This window comes from Poecile atricapillus, chromosome 1 (assembly GCF_030490865.1).
Source record: "Poecile atricapillus isolate bPoeAtr1 chromosome 1, bPoeAtr1.hap1, whole genome shotgun sequence".
NCBI classification, from domain to species: Eukaryota; Metazoa; Chordata; class Aves; order Passeriformes; family Paridae; genus Poecile; species Poecile atricapillus.
Genome location: NC_081249.1, coordinates 90,937,332 through 90,961,655, shown reverse-complemented (window position 1 = coordinate 90,961,655; position 24,324 = coordinate 90,937,332). Strand labels below are relative to the sequence as shown.

Sequence of the window (24,324 nt, the reverse complement as noted above, 5' to 3'; positions counted from 1 at the left end):
TTATGCAAGCACATGATATGTTAGAGGATCAGATCTCTGCAGTAAATGCCTCCAACACCTTCTCAGGGAGGGACAGTGCTTCACAGAGAGACAAGTCACAGGATCAAGGGCATGTGTCAAAGTGCATTCCAAGACAAAGGAGGGTTTGCAAAGAAATAAATGGAAATTCACTGTAACTGTGTTTTCATAGGCTGTATGTACCAGGTATTTCCTCTAAAAAAATAGTACTAGAAGAGCTGGTGGGGGAAAAAGATGCACCTGGAACCATTCTATATAGTATCTAATTAGGCAAGTCAGAAAGATTATAAGATACTTATAGAGTGGGTGAACACCTAAATGCGTGAAATACAGGATGGGAAAAAGGTATTAAATGAGGTTTTCTCCAAGACTGTCAGGCATTTTCACCCACCTAATTTATGTAAGATTAACTGCAAAGCTAATGATACTGCAACAGGAAAATACATCAGAAAGACTTCTTATCTCGGTACAGAAGAGGGCAGACTGGGAAAACCATGTATTTGAAAAGACACATGGAAAGGGTTTATAAAAAGAAAGAACAGATTTGGTGACCTCAGCCTGAAGGGCTGTGTGACTGGCAGGAATACCAGACATGATGAAACACACCGGTGGGTGCTGGGTGTGCAGTAACATTTCTCCATCGTAGAGGAGCTGGTCAATGCTCTATGGTCACCTGTTAGCAAAACCCTCTCCTCTTCAGCCACACTTACCTGACCACAGCCAAGAACAAAGGTAATGAACTGAATCACAGATTGCTTTGGGTTGGAAGGGACCTTAAAGAACATCCAGTTCCAACTTCCCTGCCATGACCAGGGACAACTCTCACTAGAGCAGGTTTCCCAAAGCCCCATCCAGCCTGGCCTTGAACAATTCCAGGGGCAGCCACAACTTTTCTGGGCAACCTGTGCCAGTGCCTCACCAGTCTCACAGTAAAGAATTTCTTCCTAATATCTAATCTAAATGTACCCTGTTTCAGTGTGAACCCATTTCCCCTTGTCCTAACACTTCATGCCCTTGTAAAAAGTCCCTCTCTGGCTCTCTTGTAGGCCCCCTTTAGGCCCTGGAAGTTTGCCATATGGTTTTCCCAGAGCCTCCTCTGGGGTGAAGACTCCCAGCTCTCTCAAGTGAGAGGTGCTCCAGGCCCTGATAATCTTAATCACCTTCCTCTGGACTTGCTCCAGCAGGTCCACATCCTTATGCTGGTGGCCCCAGAGCTGGGCACAACACTTCAGGTGGGGTGTCATAGACCAGAGTTGAGGGGCAGAATCACCTCTCCCAACTTGCTGCCCAAGCTGCTTTTGATGCAGCCCAGGATGTATCTGGCTTTCTGGGCTAGAAGTGCATGTTGTCAACTCATATCCAAGCTTTCATCAACCAACACCACCAAATTCTCAGGGCTGCTCTTAACCCATTCTCTGCCCAGCCTGTATTTGTGTGTGGGGTGCTCTGACCCAGGGGCAGGACCTTGCTCTTGGTCCTGTTGAACTCGGTGAGTTTTGCACAGGCTCCCCTCAAGCCTTCCAAGGTTCCTCTGGATGACATCCCTTCCCTCCAGTCTGTCAACCACACCGCACATGCCAGCTAGAAATGGGCAGCACTTGCTGAGTCACAAATTAAGTAATATCGACAACAGCGGCAAAAATAGTAAATCAAACAATCAGCAGCACCCAGAAACACAACTGACAAGTGGGAAGAGAGGGTGATGCCTATTTGAAAAGGAAATGCTGCAAGGAATGTGTGGGAAGAAAGACAAATTGTCCTGTGGGCAGAGGATGCCAGATGACTGCCCTGGGAGTTTCTCATTCCCCTTTCATCTCACCCCAAATTAATTGCATCCCCTCCTTTACAAAGGAATGACCACCATGACAAAAAAAAGGAAAAAATCTCATCTAATTAAAGCACCAAGGCAGCATGACGACAGTACCAATGTTATGTGGGAAGCTGGCCTTGCAGGAGAGAGATGCCCTCCTACGTGGAGAATTTCCCTGAAGGAGCAATTCCCAAATCCCACATGCATGCAGACCACAAATGACCACAGAAATGAGAAGTAATCCAGCCAGCCAGATAATAGTTTCTACACTTTAAACTCTCACTATGCCTGTTCTAGATTAATTTTCAAGTATGGATGAACTCCAGTTAATGCAACATCTGCTGGCAGTGCCTGATGCGAGCAGTCCAGCTGGAGTCTATAGTGTTGGCAGAGGATTTCTCTGTACGTGTACAAAAAGTGCTTGTATTTAATTTGCTGAAATAAAACTTGTCTTTTGATCTCAATTTCCTGAAGACAGCAGAGGCTGAAATTGTAATCATTACATTGCTACTGTACAGAGATAAAGAAAAAAAAGAGGGGATTGAGCTTCATGTAACATATGCTCCTTTTTTACCATCACTGTAACAGGGGAGTTCCTGAGAATTATATATGCCACATGTTAAAATAAATCAGGTGATGGAGGCCAAGAACATTTTCTTGGGGCTTTTCACAACGATATACAGAAGCCCCCCAGGCTGGGACAGAGCTCAGAGCAAGCTCAAGGCTGACCTTGCTCCCAGCCTGCAAGAAAATGCAGCATTTTAACATTTCAGGTCATTTGTTGACTCTGCATCAACAGGACATTTGAGGAACAAAGAGGGGCTTAGTCCAGCATTGCTTTGCTGAAGCACCAGAAAAAGACCACAACTGGAATATGAGGTTCTCTGGACATTCACTTCTCACCATGAAAAATCAGTGTTTGGGCCTAAGAGAAGGAAATCTGGGCCCTCAGCAATGCTGACAGAGGACAGCAAAGCCCTGCTGGGGAGCACAACTAGGAGCTGGCACGCAGCTTTGTGGCACAGGACAGACAAGTGCCCAGCTCGAGGTCAGGGCAGCCTCTTTGTCCTGAACCACCGCCTGACACCTCTGCCTGTGCAGACAAAGAAGTGTCATCAGGGTTTAAGTGCCAGCTGCTTCCAAAAGTTCTTTCAAACAGAGGGCAAAAGCATGTCTCATCATTATAGAGAACTTCCTCCAATTCAGCTTTTTGCTCTAAGGAGTGCCTCAGCTTTCTTGGAGGGTACATGGCACTCCTTAAAAACCTCCTGAAAGGGAGAGACAGGGCTCCAGTTCAGAGAGCAACAGAGATGCCAGCTCAGACTGAGGAAGCCCATTAGCACTGCTGACAGAATTAGCTGGGTGCATATGTGATGCTGACAGGCTGTGCTGCTCATCTGCAAAGATACAGAGACAAAACTACCACCAGCCTGGGAATCCTCACAGGAGAGCTGAGGAGACAAGTGGAAGGAGTAGGACAGCCTGGTTTTCCTATTGTGCCTGCCTATGGATGTAGGAATCCAGGCTCTGAGCAAACCTGGCAAAATGTGCAAATTTTACTTCTCTTGTAATGGATTCATCCCTGTTCTAAGCTTGTAGAAGCCTGAGAGAATTACCTGCCCATCTTCTCCTGGTTAAGGAATTAAAGTTTTTCAAAATTCCTTCAATGTGACTACCACAAATGCACTAAATCTTATTTCATGGAGCACTGTGGTGTTTTTCAACTACAACACACTGGCAGGTAACACCAGCTCTAATCTGTTTTGTTGCTGAAAGTTCAGGCACACTATTGCACTCGGGATTACATGGGATCAACACAGTGGGATGCCTAAGATGATGACCCCAGAATCCCTGCTGGCACAACTTCCCTGCAGATGGCAATTACGCTCTTCCATCTTAACGCTAACTAACAGAGAGGTAACTACACGTCTGCTGCTGGCTGATCCAGCAAGAAAAACGTAGTCACACAAGCAAATATGCATTGCATTCAGCTTGGTCTGCATGCCTCCCTCTAAGATACTGTGGCTGCACAGTTATGAAACCATCCTCTTCCTCCTCCAGCCATCCCCAGGAATACAACTGCATTGGCATTTTTAATCAATAACCAGTATAAGTCACAGAAAGCTACTGCATCATTTCAAGCAGGGGCCAATAAATCTCATCTTTCTTCTCCTCCACTTTGCTTTAGACATGCCACTTATGTCTGAGAGTTTCTCATAAATGTTTAGGAGAATTTACTAATGCCAGAGAAGCAAGACTACATACTACCACTGCAAAGCCAGCTTCCATTACTAGAGCAAGTACAGCGTTTTGCCTCAAGAGAAGAGGAAATCAACATGAAATGTAATTCTCTAACATTGCTTGCTAGAGAGAAGCACAAGTTACACACTAATAATGTGAGTTACAATTACATTATTTCCTCTTCCCTTTATTGCTTTGAGAGCTACATTTTGCTGCATCATCGCCACTCAGAAAACCAATTTCTGAACCTGTACTGCTTAGTCACACAAGTAAACATTTTGCAGAGAAGTCTCCTGCCTATCAGGATGCCCTGGGTTAGGTGGGAGATTTGTTCCCACACTGCTTTAGCAGTTACTGAGGAACTTAACATTGACTGCTCTGGGAGGTGCAGGGTGGGCAGAGAAAGAAGGGACCTCTTGTGTGGAAACCTCTTGCTAAGTGTAGCATCAGCATGCAAAACACAACAGATTAAAATAACCTCAACAGGACCTAATCCTAAACAGCGTAACTCTGGTGACATTCTCACCACCTGCAGTAAGAAATGACCAACTGCAGAAATCCAAAGCTGACCAATACTGAACTTAATTTCACCATTTCATTCCAATCAGCAAGGATATTATTTTTGGTTTTGAACCACAAATAGGAGGACATATCCCTCAATGCAGTGCTTTAAAAATGTTGACATCAATAATATGGGATGGGTTGGGGTTTTTTTGCTTTGGTTTTTTGATGGTTTTTTTTCTTTTAATACTTCCCATTTAGGGCTTGGTCTAATGCATTTTCTCCCTATACAAGCCCTTGAAAAGTTCTGAGTGAAAACAGATTTCTTAACCCCATTAATTCTTCAAGACTTGTGTCTTGGTGGAGAGAACTCCTTAAAAGGCATGAAAGGGACATTAGATAAAACAATATTTTTCAGGAAGGCTTAAGATAATTTTCCATGTTTGTATTTTGTAGTTTTTTAAGCACTTTTACTACTTTATCTGTTTTCTTACTTGTTGAGCAACAGATGCACATAAGAAGGAAACAGAGAACATGACTATTTGCAAAATACCGCCAAGTGTATGAAACAAACAAATTGGAAAATAGCAGTTTTGCTTTCTCCTAAATTTAGAGTACATAAGTAGTACACGCTGTGTCTTTAATCTACTGCTACTACAATTTCAAAGAGAAATCTCATCTTTCAAACCTGTGTGTGTCTGTCCCAGAGTATGAAAATGCTCTCTGTATGGCACTGGCTGGACCAAGTGCTTCAAATATCAGGTAAGTGTCCAGCACATCAACCAGCAAATGCTTTCCTGCATGTTTCAAGAGCAGCTTTTGAATAAGACCTTATCCTTACCAGCTATCCTATGCTAAGGAAGTGTCCTGCACTACAAAAGGACTGACAGCTCTTGTGGGCTGGTGCTGATGTGCATGCAGGACATGTGGAAGCACACCTGTTTTGCAGCCTGCCTTTGGTTGCCCAAGCCCTGAGACAGCCTCTGGTGTGCTGACTCAGGGCTGACTCAGAGGAAGAATGCCATGTACTGAATCACCTCTGCCACATCCTGCAGCACCTGGGAGTCTCTTTGGGAGTCTCCCAACTGGTATTATCAGGCTTTAAAGCTTTCACTGGAAACAGAATACAATATGGAGTGGCTATTGGCCAACAGTGAGCTTTTAAAAGGTTTCTGACAGAAACCTGAGACAGCAGGAGGCAAACAAAAAATTCACTCAGTGCTGGCCAAAACCCAAAAATCATCTGCCTTGTGCCTGACGATGACACAAACTAACTCAGTAGGAAGCAACTGCAACTACTAGGATGAGGCAGTGAACATGCTCACTGACCTCCTTAACTAGACTTTTAGATGCCAGTGCCCTTAGGGAAAAATCCTCTCCATCCACACTACACAGAGGCCACATGCTCTGAGCTAGCTGGTTTTTTTTCTTTCTAGGCATCACAAACTCATGCACCACCTCTGTTAATTTCAGGATGGCTGAGAGCATAGACATTAGGTGCAAAACAATCCATTAGGATTGCTAAAAAACAGCTGAGATAATGACTTTTTTTTAAACAGTGAAAGTCTGAGTGAAAAGAACCAACAAATTAAGCAATCAAATTCAAGTTTGAGTGCCCTGGGTTGCAATTTGGGTTGGTGAGCGCAGTTAGCACTGAAATGACCACCTACCAAGACCACAGTTCAGGTGATACTGAAACAATCCCTTCCTCCCTGCTCACTTTGTGGGCTGAGGTGGCTCACGGGCCTCAGCAGAGGGAGGGTGTCTGGGCAGCGGGAGCGAGGGTGGGGAAGGAGGGAGGCAGGCAGTTGCATGTTCTCACCTGAGGCCGCTGTAGCATTTGTAGGGGTTGAAGCAGCTGCTTGGTTCCGGGCATGAGCAGGGATGAGGATCGAAGCCAGAGATGGGTTACTTGACAGTTCTGGAGGGGAGGTGGAACAAACAGTTAGCTCATCATCCACAAAGAGCTCCACATGCAGGATCAGCTCCTAGGGTTTCCCCCTGTAAGGGCACCTCAGGTGAAACACATGCCCTTACAGCCCAAGGTCACTCATGTTACATTTTCTTCTTTGCCAACCAGCGAGAGGAAACCACAGTGATATTTAGCAAGGGAGTCTCCAGAACAAGACTGCCAAAACTACAGATAGTGGTGCAAAAGAGTAATTTCCTAGAGGAAGAGAGTGGCTTGGGAGTGAGCAAAGAACCAGCCAAGCCTGTACCTTGCAATGGCCTGATAATGCTGTTTCCTTCTGAGCACTGGAGGAGGACCCCCTTCTTCACAAGCCCATCTGCAATCAGTCTCAGGGAGAAGGCTGATAGCAGTGGTGCTGCTTTGGGCACTGGTTCAGCAAGCAAGCAGCTGCAACAGTTGCTCCAAGAGCTTCAAGGATCAGTTCTTTGGCTCACTCAAGCATCATTTTTTCTCAAGGACTCAGGAACCCAAGACCAAACTCTCACAGCATTCTCCTTGAGCGAGGCCAAGAAGAGGTAACGTATCCTTTAAAAGGACAGGGAAAGGCAAAGGGAATCGGTCAGCTGGGCAATTTAAATGGACAACAAAATGATGCAATCCTTCTGTCTGGAGACATTAACCAGGGAAAAAATAGTCATGTCTTTTAGGCTCCAAATCTAATATAGCTTCAGTGTGTATCAGAATGAGAAACTGTGGGAGGATTAAGGGCAACACACTGCCAACAATTGACAATCTTCTGGCACCCGTTCAAGAGAATCCAGTGCCTCACAGAAGGTGGGACTGAGCCGAGACAAGACAGGTCCTGCTTGTTTCAGAAACAGGAGTGACTGGCTGTCTCTTGAGAAAGCAACATCCGGTAAAAAAGGATGTGAACAGTCACCTCACGGAAGGAGACTGATGACTTTTGGAGCTCTAGGAGGTCATCTGGAGGAGAAATGAGAACAGGAGAATAGGAAGCTCTTTACGCAAGACCTCCAGATAGCACAGGCTGTACAGAAAACCAGCCAAATCATGGCATGGGTTCAGTAAGGGGGTTTTGGACACAGTCTCAAATTATTTGGGCTCATTTTTAAGAGGCTATTACTTCTCTTTAATGCTACCTTTGAACTTGGGGCCTAAAGGGAGCAGCAGTCCACTTGATTTTTTTTTTCTCTGCTGTTACATTAAGTTTCATTACTGCTGGGAGGGTAAGAGACAGAAGACTCCCCTGATTATAAGCCTCTTATTACTACACATTTTGAGACCGTGTTTCAGCACTTATGAATGCAAGCAGGTTGCTACACTACCTGCAACCCATCTATCTTGTAATACTCCATTCATGTCTAAGCAGACCTAGCTTGTCCTTCTAGAAAGCCTCAGTACTTACAGTACTTCTAAAAATACAAAATCCTCAATTCCTGTGGGAGTAATTCAGAATTCATATATTCATAATGTTATGCAGAATTTTTGAATCTCCATTTTAAATGGAAAAATAAACTGAAGAAATAAACTGAGTCCTTAAGTGTCAAAGTGCAACACCAGTTATAAACCTATACTTCAATACTATCTTGGGTCTTAGTATTTTTTTCCAAATTTGTTTCTCAAATCCGTTATTACTGGGAACCCACTCCACGTTGCTCTTTTGAAAGTTTCTATCGCCCCACATTATTTTCTGCTCATTATTCGAAACAATACAGGGCTGTGATCCAAACAAAAACAGAACTAAAACAAGGAAACCCCATGACACTTGCTACCTTCCAGCACTGCACAGTGCCTTGAAGTGCAGCTACAGACTGTTGGTGTTGCTGTAGCCCAAGAACCAGTTGATCAGACAGAACAACACCCTTGCAAGGGCACTTCGACCCCCTTCGCATTCCTCCCTCATCTAATGTTGTCAGAACACCTCCTTTTGTATTGTGGCAATAATAATGGCTTTTTGTTGTGTTTAATGCAAGTGCAACCATTTCCCTAAAGCTACCTCAAGGAACTTCCATAGAAACTAGAAGACTGACCTTGTTCCCATCTCCAACTTCACATTATCTTTCTTGGTATGAATTTCTTAAATTCAGCATACTCTGAGTGTCTTTTAAGTTAAGAGGAGCAGGACAATTCAGAGGAGATAGAAACAAAGTAAAGTGGACTGTCTTGCTTGAAGTTTAATAGCAGCTTTGCTTAAGAACTTGTCTGAATTTTTGCTACACTGCATTTTTGCACCTATCCCATCTGTAAGGATGAGACATGGCAATACTGTGGAGAAAGCTTAACCTATGACTATCTGCAGTCTACAAAATACTGAGAATCTCTGTCCTTAGTGACGTCCCCCACAGTATTTGGGCAGGGTGTTCAACTGTAGCCTGGTTATGGAAACCAAATATGCAACTCAAGGCTGGGTTAATTACAATGAATAGAGCTGCAAGAAGCTACTGTGGTCAAGGCAGTCCAGACAAAGTTTTCAATATCATGATGTGAACAGAGAAGCTATCACAATTCATTTATGAGACCCAACTCCTATCCACATCAGCTGGAAGAACATCTTTGGTTTTCTGCTGATCAAATCATATCATCTGCAGCCACTTAACATCTCCAAGAAAGAGCAGGAATGAAAATGTACACTTTTACTAGAAGACCAGATCACCTTTCATTCCCCAAACACAGGAAAATGCCTGGTGTTGGGAAACAGCAGTGTTCTTTTTCAGCATTATTATACTTGATATATCCACACTCCAAGAATTCCCTGGAAAAATTACTCTTGTACCATGGGGTTTTTTTTGTCACAATAACAAACTTGCCATTATATATGCATATAGACATATACATATATATCTCTCTAAATAAAAAAAAATTAAAGGTCACAGGCCAGGGTCATTAAACAAACAAAAATCTCAGTGCACTCCCCCTTCAGCAAAAAAAATTATCTTCGAGAAGTGTGATAACCATTCTTAAGTGCTGAATCACTGAAAGAATTTTACAGTCTTCAATGGCCCTGGAGTGACATTAACTTTTGTGACGCAGCACAATTGCTGACATGTTACAAGCAGTTTAGGAAATGGCAATCATTTCACAGACTGTTTGAAAATTTGGCTTCTAAGAGAAAAATTGCTTTTTGTCTTGCCGATTTAAAAGCCTAACTGAATTGCAGCTCTGTGGCTAGTAGAGATACTTTCTTAGCCAAAATAACTTTTTCAAAACCCAGTTAGCATATAATATTTGCTTAAATTAAGATAAACTTACAGGCAAGACATTACAAATGACCAGACAATGCTCTCTGCAACAGATTTAATCTCTAATCTCTTTAAACACCCATATGCCCCACAACTACAGCTGGCTGACAAAAACCACAATCTTGATCTTCCATATACCCTCATTGCTCTTTTTCTAGACTCTGTCTGAGCAGCATCAGTGCTCAGGTCAGCAGATTTGGTACGTTGTTTAACTTCTTTTTGAAAATCAATCCAATGCCTTAATGGTCAGATTTATCTTGTAATTTCTAAGTTTTGCCTTCAAGCCCTCTGCAGTCACCTCCTACTTCATGGGTTTCAGGCAACTGGATACAGCCAAATCAAACACTTCTAGAAGTTAATATTGCCTGTTGAAAACAAATGCTATTTAAAACAAAATTGTCTTTCATTACTTTTTAAATTACCACAGATGACTTAACATGAGTCATTATCCATCTAATGATCTGATATGTTTCGCAGTTGGGATTTTTACTCTGGAGCAGCCAATTTGATGGAACCTTGCACAGTAAAGACCAGAGAACAAGAACTGAACAGTAGACACAGGAGGAGCAAAAGCTTCTTGTAAATCCTGAATTCATAGTCAAGACTGTTGTACATTTATCAGCTACAAAGTTCTTCAAATCACTGTGCTAAGCAATGTATTTAGGTATTTAAAAACAACTCTAGTTTGGTCCTTTTTGAGTTTGACTGGTCGCCTGCAACAGAGCTTGTTTGGAAATGCATTAATGATCAGCCTGTGTCCTGCCTTCGCCTTACAGATGGTAAAACTGGCACCTGTAGATGACAGACAGAAATTTGGTGTTTTTTTTTATCTTAAGGAGGTTGCTCCACGGCAACTTTTTTCTCTTACATTCCCAGGACTGTGTAAGTGAGGGCACATTAGGTCCTTAGGATGGCAAAAGAAGAGCTTTAAATTTGCTTGAGCATTAGGGTAGCTTATCCAGCAGCTTCCACACTACCTGAGGGGAACCAGGGATACACTGTTAATACATATATCTGTTTTTCCCCTAAGAAAAACCTTTTTTTAATTGACTCACTATAGAGGTTTCCATTTCTTTTTAAAAACCTTGTTTTCATGTAGTAGATAAATTCAATCTTAATGTCATCATGAAACAATCAATACTTTCAAAAAGAACAGGGGTGAAGCTGTATTAAGATACTGGGATCAAAACTATTTTAGCTACTGAAATTGGCCTTAAAGGGGCAAAACAAAAGGCAATCCAGGAGTACAAGGAAGCACTTGTAACATAACTGCTAAATTTCTAACAACAGATGTAGAAATCAGCACAGAGGACAGTGACCTGGAAGCATAAGCTATTTACTTGACCACTTTAATGTATTTATGCTTCAAAAACGGCTTCTTTTTTTTTTTTTATAAATAAAAAAGCTCCACAAGTTGAAGGAGAGGTTCACATTTTGGCAGAGGAGCATGGCACACACTAAATAGCCTGAAAAATGACACTGATTCTAACTGGGCCAAAAGGTGTTTTAGACTTTCAATAGAAAATGCATACGGAACTATTCTTGCTCAAAGGGTGAGAGTTGGCAGCTAATCCCTAAAAAAACAAAAGAAAAAGTGCTCCAAAATTAATTACTAGCATATTTGTATGCCATATTCTCACACATTCTGTCTTGGCAGGCATAACTATTCTGGGGGCATATCAGTTTTACATTTCTGACTTCTGTATAAAAAAAATAGATGATTTTAAAATCTGATACCAGCCTGGCTTCAAATAAGAAAGTTAGTTGTACATTTATTTTTACAGTTTCTAAAAAATTACTGAGTCAGTGTAATGCCAGATGAACTGTACACCATATAAAATTTGGACAGTAAAGCATCTGTATTTATCTTTTATCCAGAACCCAAATGGGCAGTAACACTACAAACCTCCCTGCCAAACCTAACATGCATTACTACTTGGCTATGGTGTCTCAGATATGAAGAAGCAGGACCATCTCCAAATGATATTCTAACCGGCGTGGTCCACTGACTGTGATATTTTACACAAAACCATCAGCCCGGCTGCAGGCTCTGAGCTATTCATATTCACACTCTGCAAACACATGCTATAAGCATGCAATCCTTCCTGATGCAATCCAGTAACAACCACCCTCAGTACCTCAGCACAACTGAATTGGAGGAACCAAGACTCTGAAAATCCTGTAACTTCAAGACCTTTCCTCTCTTTTTGGAATGGACAACTGGTTATGCAACTATTTAATAAACTTAATACCACTCAGAGATTTTTTACTTCTGAGGGAGTAAAATCTGCATTACATTTATCCAGCTGCTCCTTCTAAAGAAGGGATCCTTCAATGCTCTCAGGCTACCTTGAGTGGTGAAATTGAAGAGTGCAGGTTTATCTCGCCCGTTTGGTAACTTGACATTTGGGTCCCGTAGTTCATCGAAGAAGGAGTGCGCGCAGGCCTCCAGGGGAGTCAGGCGGGCGGTGGGGGTGTACTCCAGCAGACGGCTACATAGCGCAATTGCTTCGGGGGGAGTGCGGGGCCGGAAGACCTGCGGGGACAACAAGAAAACAAGCAAGGAGAAACAGGTTGTCTGGCTAGGTCTCATCTCTTAGTTGACCAGAAGCAAGTCAGAGCAATTAAACCTCTCACTGCCCAGCAAGCTGGAACAAACTTGCGGTTTATGCTAATCAAAGTCCTGCAGCAAGTGTGGGAAAATCCATTCCTGGGGTTGAGAAAGGGTTAATTGCAACGCCTTGCACTAGAGTGAAGGTGCAATGCCAGCAAGAGACTTCATGAGAGCGCACTCAGAAAAACAACTTGGAGAATGAAGGGGAAACTCATTCAAAAATCATGACAAACACACACGGGTGCTACCAGCCATGCATATGGGGTGGAGTGAAGGTGGGGAAGAAGGTTCAAATGAGCAGGATTCACTGAATGTAAAAATATAATACAGCCCCGCTATGGTTTTGGGTTGGGGTTTTTCTGGCTAGTGAAGGAAGTCTTACTAACATGGACTTTTGCAGGCAGGCAGGTCAGACTGTTGCTATGGAGGCTGCTGTTCAGCTTTGGAGAACAACAAGGAAAGCACGGGTGGGGTGCAGGAAATGTCTAGCTCCAATTTGCAAGTTACTCCTTCTGTGACCTTATTCTGGCAAGCTACTCCTGTAAGTTTATAGGGATAATTCCTGCACATTTGGTATTTGTAAAGACAGCTGAAAATTGCGTCAAGAAAACCAACTATTTTAGTCTTAACAGATTTTTACTTTGAGTGATTACAAAAAGCAGTTCTTCAATGCAGCTTTGTTTTAAACCTCTAAGAATGGTTCTACCCACTGCTAACCACACTCTCCATACCCCTTCCTCATTCCATTAGAAGCAAAATAGGAGCTAATCATGTGCGTGACCTGGATGGCCTCCTCAAGCACTTGTCTCTTGCTTTGTTGCAGGTAAAATGCAGTCTGGGGTAAAGGGAGTAGGGTGGGTGAGAGTGTTAAGTTCTGATGCCAGCATTTTTTGTAAAAATTGAGGTAATCCAAAATGCCTTTGCACCAGTGGAGGTGAACTCAAGCCACACAGCACCAAGGAGCAAAAAAGTAAAAATAAAAAATAAAAAAATCAGTGCATGACATGCTAGTTAATCACAGATGAGAAACTTGCACAGGTGCTCCTTTAGTAGGTTTTAAACCAGGCATATATCCTCTCTTGAATGAGAATCAAACACAAAAGCCAAGTTCTGCAGGGACTGCAATTCCCTGCCCTTGGTACCCAGCTGGGCCAGCAGCACTGGGTTTGCTGCAGTGTGTGCTGTGCTAACTTGTGTGGCAGGGAATCCTGACTAGAGGAGTCAAGGAGCTATGTACAGGAAGACCTGACTTTATTCCTACTTCCAGGTTATTGCAAAACAAACTGCAAAAGTTTTCACACGAGGCCTACAATGACAAAAAGAAAGGCTTTAGCTTAACACTGCTGGCAGAGAACCTGTACTGACCACCGTGTTACCAGTGTAGGGCCACCCAAAGAGGCAGCAGAAGCTGCTTTGTGCCCACTGCCTGCGGAGCTTGGATTGCTGACCACAGCACACAGTGGATGCAATTATTACTCCCAAGTCACAGCCTGACCAGAACAAAATCCAAGACTGTCTCCAGTTAAAAAAAAAAAAAAAAAAAAAAAAAAAAAAGCTTCTGGCTTCCCCCCACCTCCCCACGGTAAGTAGCACAAATGTGTATGTCTTGAGGTAAACCCAAAGAAGTGAAGTTGTTCTGTATTTAATGGGAGGTAAAATTACTGAGGTCTCCCTCATGCACCTTCACAGTGATATTTTAACAAGTTTGATTTATCACAGCTTGAAACTTTAGTACTTCACTTTCAGCTGTGTTTTTCTCCTCAGTACAGCTCACATATAAGCCACTATACAGATTTTAAAAATAAAATCATTTTATTTTGTTACAGTAAAGCTGACATGCCCTTATATTGAGAAAATTAGTAGGCAGACAGTCACAAATCTAACATATGTAAAAGGAGTACTCGCTTGTCCACTGAAATGCCTCATTTTCAAGTCCTTGAAACACTAACATGTTTCCTAAACACTGTTATGAACTGCTCAGCTTGCCTTTAGATCTGGAATTAGTCAATTGGGGTAGGCAGTTCCCGAAGTCTGCCCGAACTGCTTCAAACCAGGAAGGGGGAAAATGTGTACATATATATATATATATACTAGGAGGCCTCAAGTGGCCTTCCCCTGTAACAAGTGGTGACTAACACCACAGAGGTCCATGCCCATCTCATCTCTATCATCTTGTGTTACATTTGCCTGGCTGCTGCCTTAAGGATGTCGTTTGAATTCAATTATTCCACTTCTAGCATTTCTCTCCTTTTTTTTCAAGGCTAGGCCTAGTAATTTGAAAAAATGTTTAAGTACATACCCGTACTCCTGAGGTGAAATGTCCTGTTCCTGACGAGTCCTAAAGATGATAATGCAGTGAAATAATCCAAACAGGGGGAGTCAATCCAAAAGAGAATAGTCCAGCAAGGAAAAATATAGCCAATATTATAAGAAATCCATGGTGTGGGGGACATAGTAAATGTTTATACAATTAGAAACTTTCAACATCAGTCTCCATAGCAGCAAGTCCAACTTCACCACAGTGTATGCCAAAAAATCGATTGTGCAATGGTGAGGCATAGTATAGAAACATTTCTATATGAAATTTACGTTCCAATGCCAGTGCATTTACTAAAAAAATAAAAAAAATTGAAATCAAAACTCTAACTTGAACTTAAAGGGTAATTGAAATTCCCATAATATAGAATAATAAAGAAGGTCCTGGATATAAACGTCCACAGAACCAAGTGGCCAGATTAGTTTGTCTCCAAAGATGCATCCCACTTGTAAATCTGTCCCAGACACACAATGTAAACTTTTGGATGGTTTTGGGTTTTTCTCAAAAAAGCCCATATCCCTAGCAATTTGTAATTTGTGCTGAAGACAAAGTAAAAATCTGAGATCTATACTTTAAATTTGGATACTTTTAATTTGCGTGCACTACGAGTACCTCAGGCCGCCGCGGATTATTCTCCATTTTGGATTGACTTCCCCCTCCACTGGATTTTGTTTGCTGGCATTATCTCTTTAGGATTCTTCAGGAACTGGACGTACCACCTCAGGAGTGCGGGTATGGACTGAATTTCTGTCTATTTCGGGTTTATTCCCCCTCATACCCGTCGCACCCGTTACTTAAGAAATTTTTTTCTCCTCAATTTGTCCCCTCCCGCCTCCCTTTTGAATAATGCCCTAAGAAATAAAAGCAAAGCCCTCTATGGTCTTTTAGTTCTTCCCATTCAGCAAAGTTCCCCCGGGAAAACTGCCCAATTCACCCACCGAGAACTACACGAGCAGCTGTCGCCCACGGCAATGGCTACGCCAGCACTTCCATGCCACGGGGCACCGACGCCAAAGCAATGCTGGGCTGATGCTCCGTGGTGGGAAGGGGCGGGAGGATGGACAGACAGTGGGACTTGTGAGCCGTGAAGCCCCTCACACATACATCTCAGCAGGAGTTTTTAAATCTCTGTAGTTCTCAGTGAGGGAATCAATTTAGTAAATAATCCGCGGATTATTTTTAGTCTGCGGACTAAAATTTAGTGCACGGACTAAAATCCGGCCCATCGGAGCAAAGTCTGTCTCGGTCTAAAATACATTTGGGTGAATGCAAAATTAAAAGAAAAGGAAAAAAAAAAACCAAAGAAAAAAAAAAGGAAATAAAAAAGAGAAAGGAAAAAAAAAAGAAAAAAAGCTAAGTGCACAAAGTGTTTGGGTAGACTAACATTTAGTATGCAGACTAAATACGGCCGGGCAAAAGGCACAGCAAGTCCACAAACAAAATAAAAACCAAAAATAAAACACTGACAGGAACTTTTAAAGCAATCAGATACTACCCCACCGGCGCAGCAATTCATTTTTCTAAAATGAAACAAGACCTTGTGTAAGGCTATTTGTCCACAGGAGGGACCGAAGGCTCAAGTTTTCATTTTAAAAAATGAACCTGTTTTGGAGATAAACAAATGCAAAATAAAGGCTTTACATACAATATTCTTCAAGAAAAATTTGCACTTGAATAACTCAAAACCTCTTGTTTCTGCAAAGCAAATGAATTTCAGGCTGAGACCCAGGTTGCTGGTTTTTCTCTGGGGATTTTTTGGATGAGTTACAAAAATCTCTGGATGATCATGTCAAATGGAAATGCTGACTCATCCAAAGCCACAGCTCTTGGTGCTTTTATTGGTTTTTCCCTCCCCCTTTCAGATCCCAATAAATCTATACCTCACCAAAAAGCTGAGGGACCAGTGCGAGTTGTTTCTTTGTTCAGACATGCTGGTGATGCTCAAATACCAACAGACCATAAGAGCAACTCAGCAAGGCCTGACACACTCCTCTCTCCTTCTTAAGTCGAACTGCTATCAATGCAAATTTTTTAATCTTACTCCCCCTTCATTTTTCTGGAACTACTTCTTCAACATTTCAGGTTTAAGTGCCCTGGTGCACTACACAGCTCTTATCCCCAAGAGACTTCAGTTCAGATGAAGGCTTTGTGCACTAGCAGAGCAGTAACATTTTATCTTACTAATTTGAAATAGTTCCTACCAGTGTAGTGGAGTTTACACCCCTTCTGAATTTTATTTTTCTGCACATATGGAAACATGACAGAAAAAGGATGGAAAGCACAGAATTCTCCTATTTCATTTCACTCACATCAACATTCAGCTCTCAAATAAAACCACATGGGGCAAGAGCTAAGTATTGTTTTAACAGAATGGTTGCTCTGACTTTCAATTCATTGACATTCCTCAAATAAACTTTCCATGCACAACACGAGCTCCATCGTCTTGGCATAATTAAGCCCCAAAGCCAAAGCTTCACAATGTGACACCAAGGTGCTCTTCCAGCCAGTGTTTATTAAAAGACATGATTTCATGCCATCCACCACTGTGTGTTTTGCATGCAGATTGTGAATACTGCCCGCATGCTGTGCTACCTAAGAGAGCAGGGGCTTAGGAAAATGACATCTGTTGCTAACACATCAAGTTTGTGACACCATGGTTAAAAATTTCCTCACCAGCTTCAGACTCACACACTTTGCCAAGAACCACCCACACCACTGATTCAAGGCTGACAGTCTGTGCACATCCTTTTGGTTTGTAAGCACATTTTTTATTGCACATGAACATTAGGTAAGAGAGAAAGCTCCTCCCTTCAACCAAAAGCTTGTACTGTTTATAAGCCAAGTCATCAATGTACATCACAACCCTCAAACCAACTTTTAAAAAAGGCTATCATATAATACAATTACTATGAAGCAGCATTTTGATCACTGAAGTTTAACACAATAAGGCTCATGAGAAACACAACACATACACAAACAAAAGGAGAGGGAAGACACACACGCAAGACGCAATGTACGCACTGAGCTCTACCTGACACAAAAAAACCCCCAAGGCTGCATCTGGAGCTCTTAGGACTAGTCTTGTTCTAAACACCTGAGAATTTCAGCATGGAATTTCTGAAATATGCCATTTGGCTATTCTGAAGTCTGTAAAACTCATGTGATAAAAACAGATGATAAAAGATGTCCAGAAAAGAAACAATGGTTTCTTGAAACCATCTTGAAACTTGGGAGATATTTTAAAATATATATAAGCCCCCCAACTTCTTTCTCTGATTAAATAATCCCTCTGTCTTTTTTCTAAAAGAACCTCAGAAATAGTATATTGCCTGATTAGTCAAGAATTCCTGTCTGATGGCACTTAGGGGAAAATGAAGTAACGACAGAAGGGTTAAGTGGCTTACAAATGAGCCAACACAGAACTGGGAACAGGACCAGGAACCTGTCTTCAAAGCTACTTCTTGTTGAGACCACACACTTTTTACTGGGCTCCTTCCATTGAGGACCCTGTGGAGACAGAACGAGCTTGCATTTATTACCCAGTGCATGTGCTCTTTTTGTATCGAGCTCCAAAGGAAAGCAACAAAGCTAAGAGGAACAAAATAGCTCCCCTTCGTCTGAAAGAGAACTCATAAAGCACCCTCAGTGCTCTCAACCTCGCTGGGACAGCTGCTATGAACAGCCTAGACAGATGTGTTGCAGTGGGATGGCTAAACAGATGGTACTGCAGAAGACATGTTAAACTTAGCATTTGACTTCCGTACATCTGCACTGATGGAAATTCTTTCTTAATGTTGCATTAGTGCTCACTCATTTACTGTTAGGCAGTACTTTCTTTACTGCATACAAATCGGGCAGAGGCAGGGCAATTTACCATCCAGCAAACCTGGCTTCTTTTCTCAGCCATAATATTCTGCCCAAATAAGAGATTTACACTGTCAAAAACCATTGCTGATGCAAAAGGAGCTGGCAAATATGAACTTGCCAGAAAAACATTTTTTTTTCTTTTAAGTTAGTCTCCAGCAGAGCTGTTTTCACTCTTTGCTTGTAAAGCCATTACACATCAAGCGAAAACCAGAGCTGTACTCCTTAGAAAGAGGCCAGGGCACAGTTTCACAACAGGCACAAATCAAATCCAGTTCATGCTGGATAGAAGAGTTCTTCCATTTTGGACATGTAGGTCTGCCCTGGTTCCTTGTCTCAACATCTGCAGTCTGGGCAGAATGGTCAGTCAGGTAAAGAAAATGGATTGAAATCCTGAACATGTGTTGTTCAAGAGGTTTTAACTACCATGCAAAGCATAATACATTTCAGGAATCTGCAGGTGGGAGGTGGAAAACTGACCCAGCTCCATAATGAACCTAATGCCAATTATGGAACTGCAAACAAAGAAATATCTCATCCTCACTGCATCTTTGCTCCTCTACAGAAGAGCAGGCTTAAATCTCAGAAAAAAGAGTTAGCATTTTCATCCTGAATCCAAATCCAAGTCCACTTACAAGATTTTTGACAAAAGAGTTTTCACTTTCTTTTGTCATCAGTTATAATTAGAAGTGACAAAATGAGTTGTCTGTTTATCCCTTTTACTGTTTGGTATTCTTCCTTGAATCTACAGTATGAGCAGTCACTTTGGAAGCATTACAAGCAAAACAATCTGCTTAAAAACTAGACAAGAACAAGGAGAGCAGGAGTAGGACGGGATGAAGACATAAAACCAATTCTGGAGGATGGAAAAACATGTTCATCAGAGAGACCAGGCTCTACATCCCAGTCCCAGAGTGTGGGGAGGACAATAGACTGTCCTGCTACGAGCACAGAAATATTCAACACTCAAGGTAAAATGATTAGTATGGAAAAACATATATACAGAACACACATGCACACAAGAGAATATCAAGAATAAAATATAAGGCAAGTATTTTATAGTATTAGCAGAAATTACTTCATAATATAGGCAGAAATATGAATTCTAAAGTCAATATCCAAAGCTACACTTTAGCACAACCAACTGTGGTTCTGCACAACTTCAGCTGCAGCCAGAATTGGCCAATACTTTTGGAAAAGTGCCAGAAGGGATGAGCTGGAGTCTGAAGACTCATCTTAGACACTCTTTTCCCATGCTACAACCATTTGGCTTCAAGACACAGACAAAAAAAAACCCACCCTGAACAGTTCAAATAATAAAAAAGCCCCAGAACAAAAAGGAAGTGCTTACGGAGTTGGGAGGGATCCTGACCAAATCTCCCACAAGTTTATTGTGAAGGCAAAGTGATACAGAGAAAAGTCCTCACGTATTCATCCACAGGAGTGCACAACAGAGGGGCAGAGATGCTCAAAAGTAATCTAAACCTGACAGTTTTTCTCCCTGTCTCTTCCACTGTCAGGAAAATGACTCCTGTCTTTTTCCAACTCAACACTGACTTGGAAATTATTATTCAGGCGCCAGCTAAGTATAGATTTGAGGATGGTGAATAAAGCCATTCTCTTGAGTACACTCAAATTTATCTCACCAAAAGTATATTTTTAAAATGCCTACATGTTTGAAAAATCCTGCAACTACTTTCAGAACAGGAGAAACAAAGGCAACCAAACCACAGCACAATGAAGAGACTAACATTTTGAAGAGCTGTCTGCAGTAGAAAATGTTTCCATGTCTGTAAAATGGAGACAAGGCAGAGGTTATGATTAGGTAAAGAAAACTGCCTTTGCTGTTTCAACTTGTATTGTTCTGCCATCATGAAACACAGGCATATATATGCATACATATCTTTCATTATCCTGACATTATACTGGCAAACATGTGGCAGTATCCTTAGGTGGGGAAAAGAAAAAAATCCAAAAGAGTTATTTTCCCCATACAGAAAGGGCTTAAATGATGTAATTCTATTACATTTACTACAGTCTTAATGAGATCCTTTACTAGCTAGGTGCAAGAGGAAAGGCAGGCTGTGACAGTTGGATATTTTATATATTTCTGGAAGTTAAACAGCCTTTGTTTTTCATTACCCCAGGTACCTGAGACCTGAAGGTAGCATCTGAATAATGCCAGGATAAAGGGCAGCTGTAATGGGGCCATGGTAAGCAACACCAATCTACCACAAGCTTATGAAGAATGCCTTCAGACCTTCTGTTACCTGCTTCACTGTCCCTGCCCCCTTCCAAAAGGGCCAAAAGATTCACAGAAAACTAATCACCAAAGCTGAACTTCAACAGCCCTGTGATTTACCGTCTTGCACTTGATCCTGGATTTCCTCCTTGGCTTTCCAGTCACACAGTTATATGGCAAAGATAAAGCTTAGTCAGAAGAACAGAAACAAGTATAAAGATTAGTAGCACAGATCAGACTTCACTTCTGAGAAGAAGAAAGGCTCAAGGAGTTGAGGTGGCCGAAAGACACAGAAGCCTGATATATGATCCAGTAAAAACAAGAGCAGCAAATTTCCAGAAAGGGTAGCGACTTTTATATTATGAGCTGGCACCACTGGAAAAAATGGACTTGTTTTCCAACCCAGATATACCTATAAGTGTGTTTAAAAGCCTGCCTATTCTTTTCTGACTGTTCTAAGTCAGCCATATTCACACCCTTGAAAAACACTGCTGTTATAACAAGATGCCACTTACTTCACAGACCAAGGCAGACAAGCTGTTGGATGCACCTCCATGAATACAAAATATTCTATACAAAGAACATTTAAGTTACTAAACACACTGGTACTCTGAAAGGGACCTCCCCCCGCCAAAGCACCAAAATGTTCTGGATTCCTCCTGTTGAGGCTGGGCTTGTAGGGATAGGTGACAGAGGAAAAGAAGAGGGAAGCCTTGTTTCTGAAGAATGGTTTGAGAGACTCCTGGAAAGTTCAGATTCTCTTTTCTTTTGCTAGCCAGGGACATGTTGAACTTCCATTATCAGGTGCCTCATTCATGCATGTAAACTGGCATAAAAACACACATAGCTGGCCAACACAAAACTATATTGGAGAAGAGAGAGGCCTCTGTAGGTTTTATAATGGGAGACTCCAACGCTTAAGTTACAAATTTACTTCAATCTCAAATTGTCAAGAAATTGAAAAATCAGTCTGAGAACAGTTTGTACTGCAAACTCATACTATTGCTGCAGCATAGAAAAGTACTTTTTAGAGTGTTAGTTAGACTTCTCTCATAATTTAAGAAGGAAAGTATCAACGTTGTATTAAGATAATACCAATCCGTTTGTACTGAAAAACCTAAGATACATCTATGAAGTTAGGCTTCAAACATCCATAAAACTTGTGCTCAATATTCCAATTTTAGCCCAAAATGTATTGAATCTGAAAAATAATATTCCTTTATAGATTTGTCTGTCTTCAGAATCAAACAATTTCTCTGTCTCTTTAAAAAACTCAGATTACATTGCACTGTAGCACCAGCCACCATTCTTCTTCACAAGTAGCTAGCAGCAAGTGTAGCAGACTACATACCATCACAGCAATACTGAATAGGAAAGTAACATATCCCTGCCTCCCAGAAATGCGTAAGAGCAGACCAGAACCAGATACATCCTATGCAAGTCAGCAACACAGAATTTCAGATGCAACCTGTAGATACTAGAGCTTCCAAAGAAAATTCTTAATTACATTCTATACACAATTTTTCAGACCAAGAAAGTTCCCTGAAAACAAGACCTTATTTTCCTATAGATTACTGGCCTGGAAACAACTAGTTCCAGACTGCATAGAAACATGCATTGGGCACCCTGACTGCCTGAAACTAATTCCAGGCAGGGCTTACAAACCCAACTTTAATAAATACCTGTGTTCTATTAAAAGAGCACAAAACAAGGAGAATGCTCTTGTGTCTAAGAGCTCACTGCAGGGAGTGACTATATTCTCCGTAGTTCTCTTTCAAACATGCTGAAAGTAGCTACCTAGAAGTTATTTCACACACACAAAAAAAAAAAATAAAAAAATCTATCTGCTGAGTCCTCTGGTCATAACTACTTGACAAAAATAACCACCTTCAATCGTTATCTTCAGTAATTCTTCAACTTAGATGGCAAAGATTTGTGCTTCTGAAGCTGCAAGTTCAAGTCGTGTTAGCAACTAGCTGTAGCAACCTAGTTACACACAGTTGTAACAAAAACCCACAAACAACTGACAACATTATCACTTTCACTTCTTCAGTCACTCCTGTTTTTTCAAAGCCAAAGCTCTGAAGAGGTTTTTGTCACTATTCAATTCTAAGATAGAGAAGCTCTGAGAGGATTGCCTATGCCACTGACATGTCATCAGATATTATATCAACGCAACTGGGTAAGAAGAACCAATTCTATATAATATTATTACTTAAATCTATCATGCTTCAACATGCTCAAAATGTTGAAAGGAAAGGATCTGTAGAAGTAATACAGCGAGAAGATAAGAAGATAAGAATCATTACCAGCATCATGCTGGATAATCCATTTTTTTAAATTTAGCATTTGTATAATAAGTACAGATCTCATAAATTAAGTCTCATGTAACCCAATTGCAATAAACTGGTTTAAATGCTATTCTACACCCAGCTGACACCAGGAAGGGCTGTAAGCAGAATGACTTGAGAATGAGAAGCTATGCTGCAAGCACAACTCCAAAACTAATTGTGACCTAATGGAGAATGCAGATTTGATCTTCTGGCAAGCTCAACTCACTTCTTAATTTTACCTGTGATCCTCTACAACAACCAAAAACCCATTCTTTATAAATAGAAGGAAGTTTCAGTCTTTTTGTGAAGCTTCTATTTGCTAAAAGTCGTGTTCTAAAAGACCCTGAAGTGCATACAGATGATTTGTAAGACTCTTTAAGCTAAGCTAAGCATTTAAGCTAACTATGTAACTCAACTTCATGTCCTACAGTACAGCTCTGCACTTCTACTCCACTGTATATTAATTTAACGTCCCCTAATCCAAACACCTTCAATACAAGAATTCAGATGTGAATCTAATATTCAGTGCTACACGGTTTTTGGGCTTATTCTTGTTACTTTTACCAGGATACAATTCACAACTGAAGAAACCACTCCCAGGGATTTCATCTGCTCTAATTTTATTTCCCTCAGTAACATAAGGTATAAAAAAGCCTTGCTGCATTTACTAACCTCCCATACTATTATACATCACTTAACCAACACACAGAAGGTAACTCTGATACGGAAATGCAAATGATGGACTAATGGGGAAAAGGTACATAACTCATTGGAGAATCTATCACAAAACCAGTGATGTGCAGTACTGTCAGGTACATGGCCTGCTATCAATTAGCCCTAATTAGTTTATTCAGCGTTTCTACTGCCATAGAGTGTTTGGTCCAAAAGAATCTGCCCTGGACATGTGCCCAGCTAGGCATGCAACCCTTCCACACATACAATTTACTTTCTTAGCAGAAGGAAACCTGAGTGCTGAGATAGGATGGAAATACACTGTGACTATAACAGATGTCTCTAAACCAGCAAGATGAAATGTTAACTACCCAGGCTTCAATTGTCTGAGACTCAATATTTAACTTATTCCACACCCAAGAGGCTAACTGACTGTTACTCTGTCCCAAGTCAAATATTCAATATTTCTTGATATACGGAAGATCAATTAATTGTGCAGCAATGTATTTGTTTCATTGCTAGCAGTTTTCTCTTTGGTCA

The 24,324-nt window shown here is 41.4% G+C and overlaps 1 protein-coding gene across 1 annotated transcript in view; it reads right to left on the bottom strand.

Moving 5' to 3' along the window:
• The window catches only part of GSK3B (glycogen synthase kinase 3 beta), a 149,070-nt gene that overhangs the window by 6,475 nt on the left and 118,271 nt on the right, over nucleotides 1-24,324 (bottom strand). Inside the window, exons 9-10 of the mRNA XM_058856055.1 lie at nucleotides 12,092-12,278; nucleotides 6,393-6,491 (exon numbers count right to left, since the gene is read on the bottom strand). Coding sequence (XP_058712038.1) covers nucleotides 6,393-6,491; nucleotides 12,092-12,278 — 286 coding nt within the window. The remainder of the gene's footprint in view (nucleotides 1-6,392; nucleotides 6,492-12,091; nucleotides 12,279-24,324) is intronic.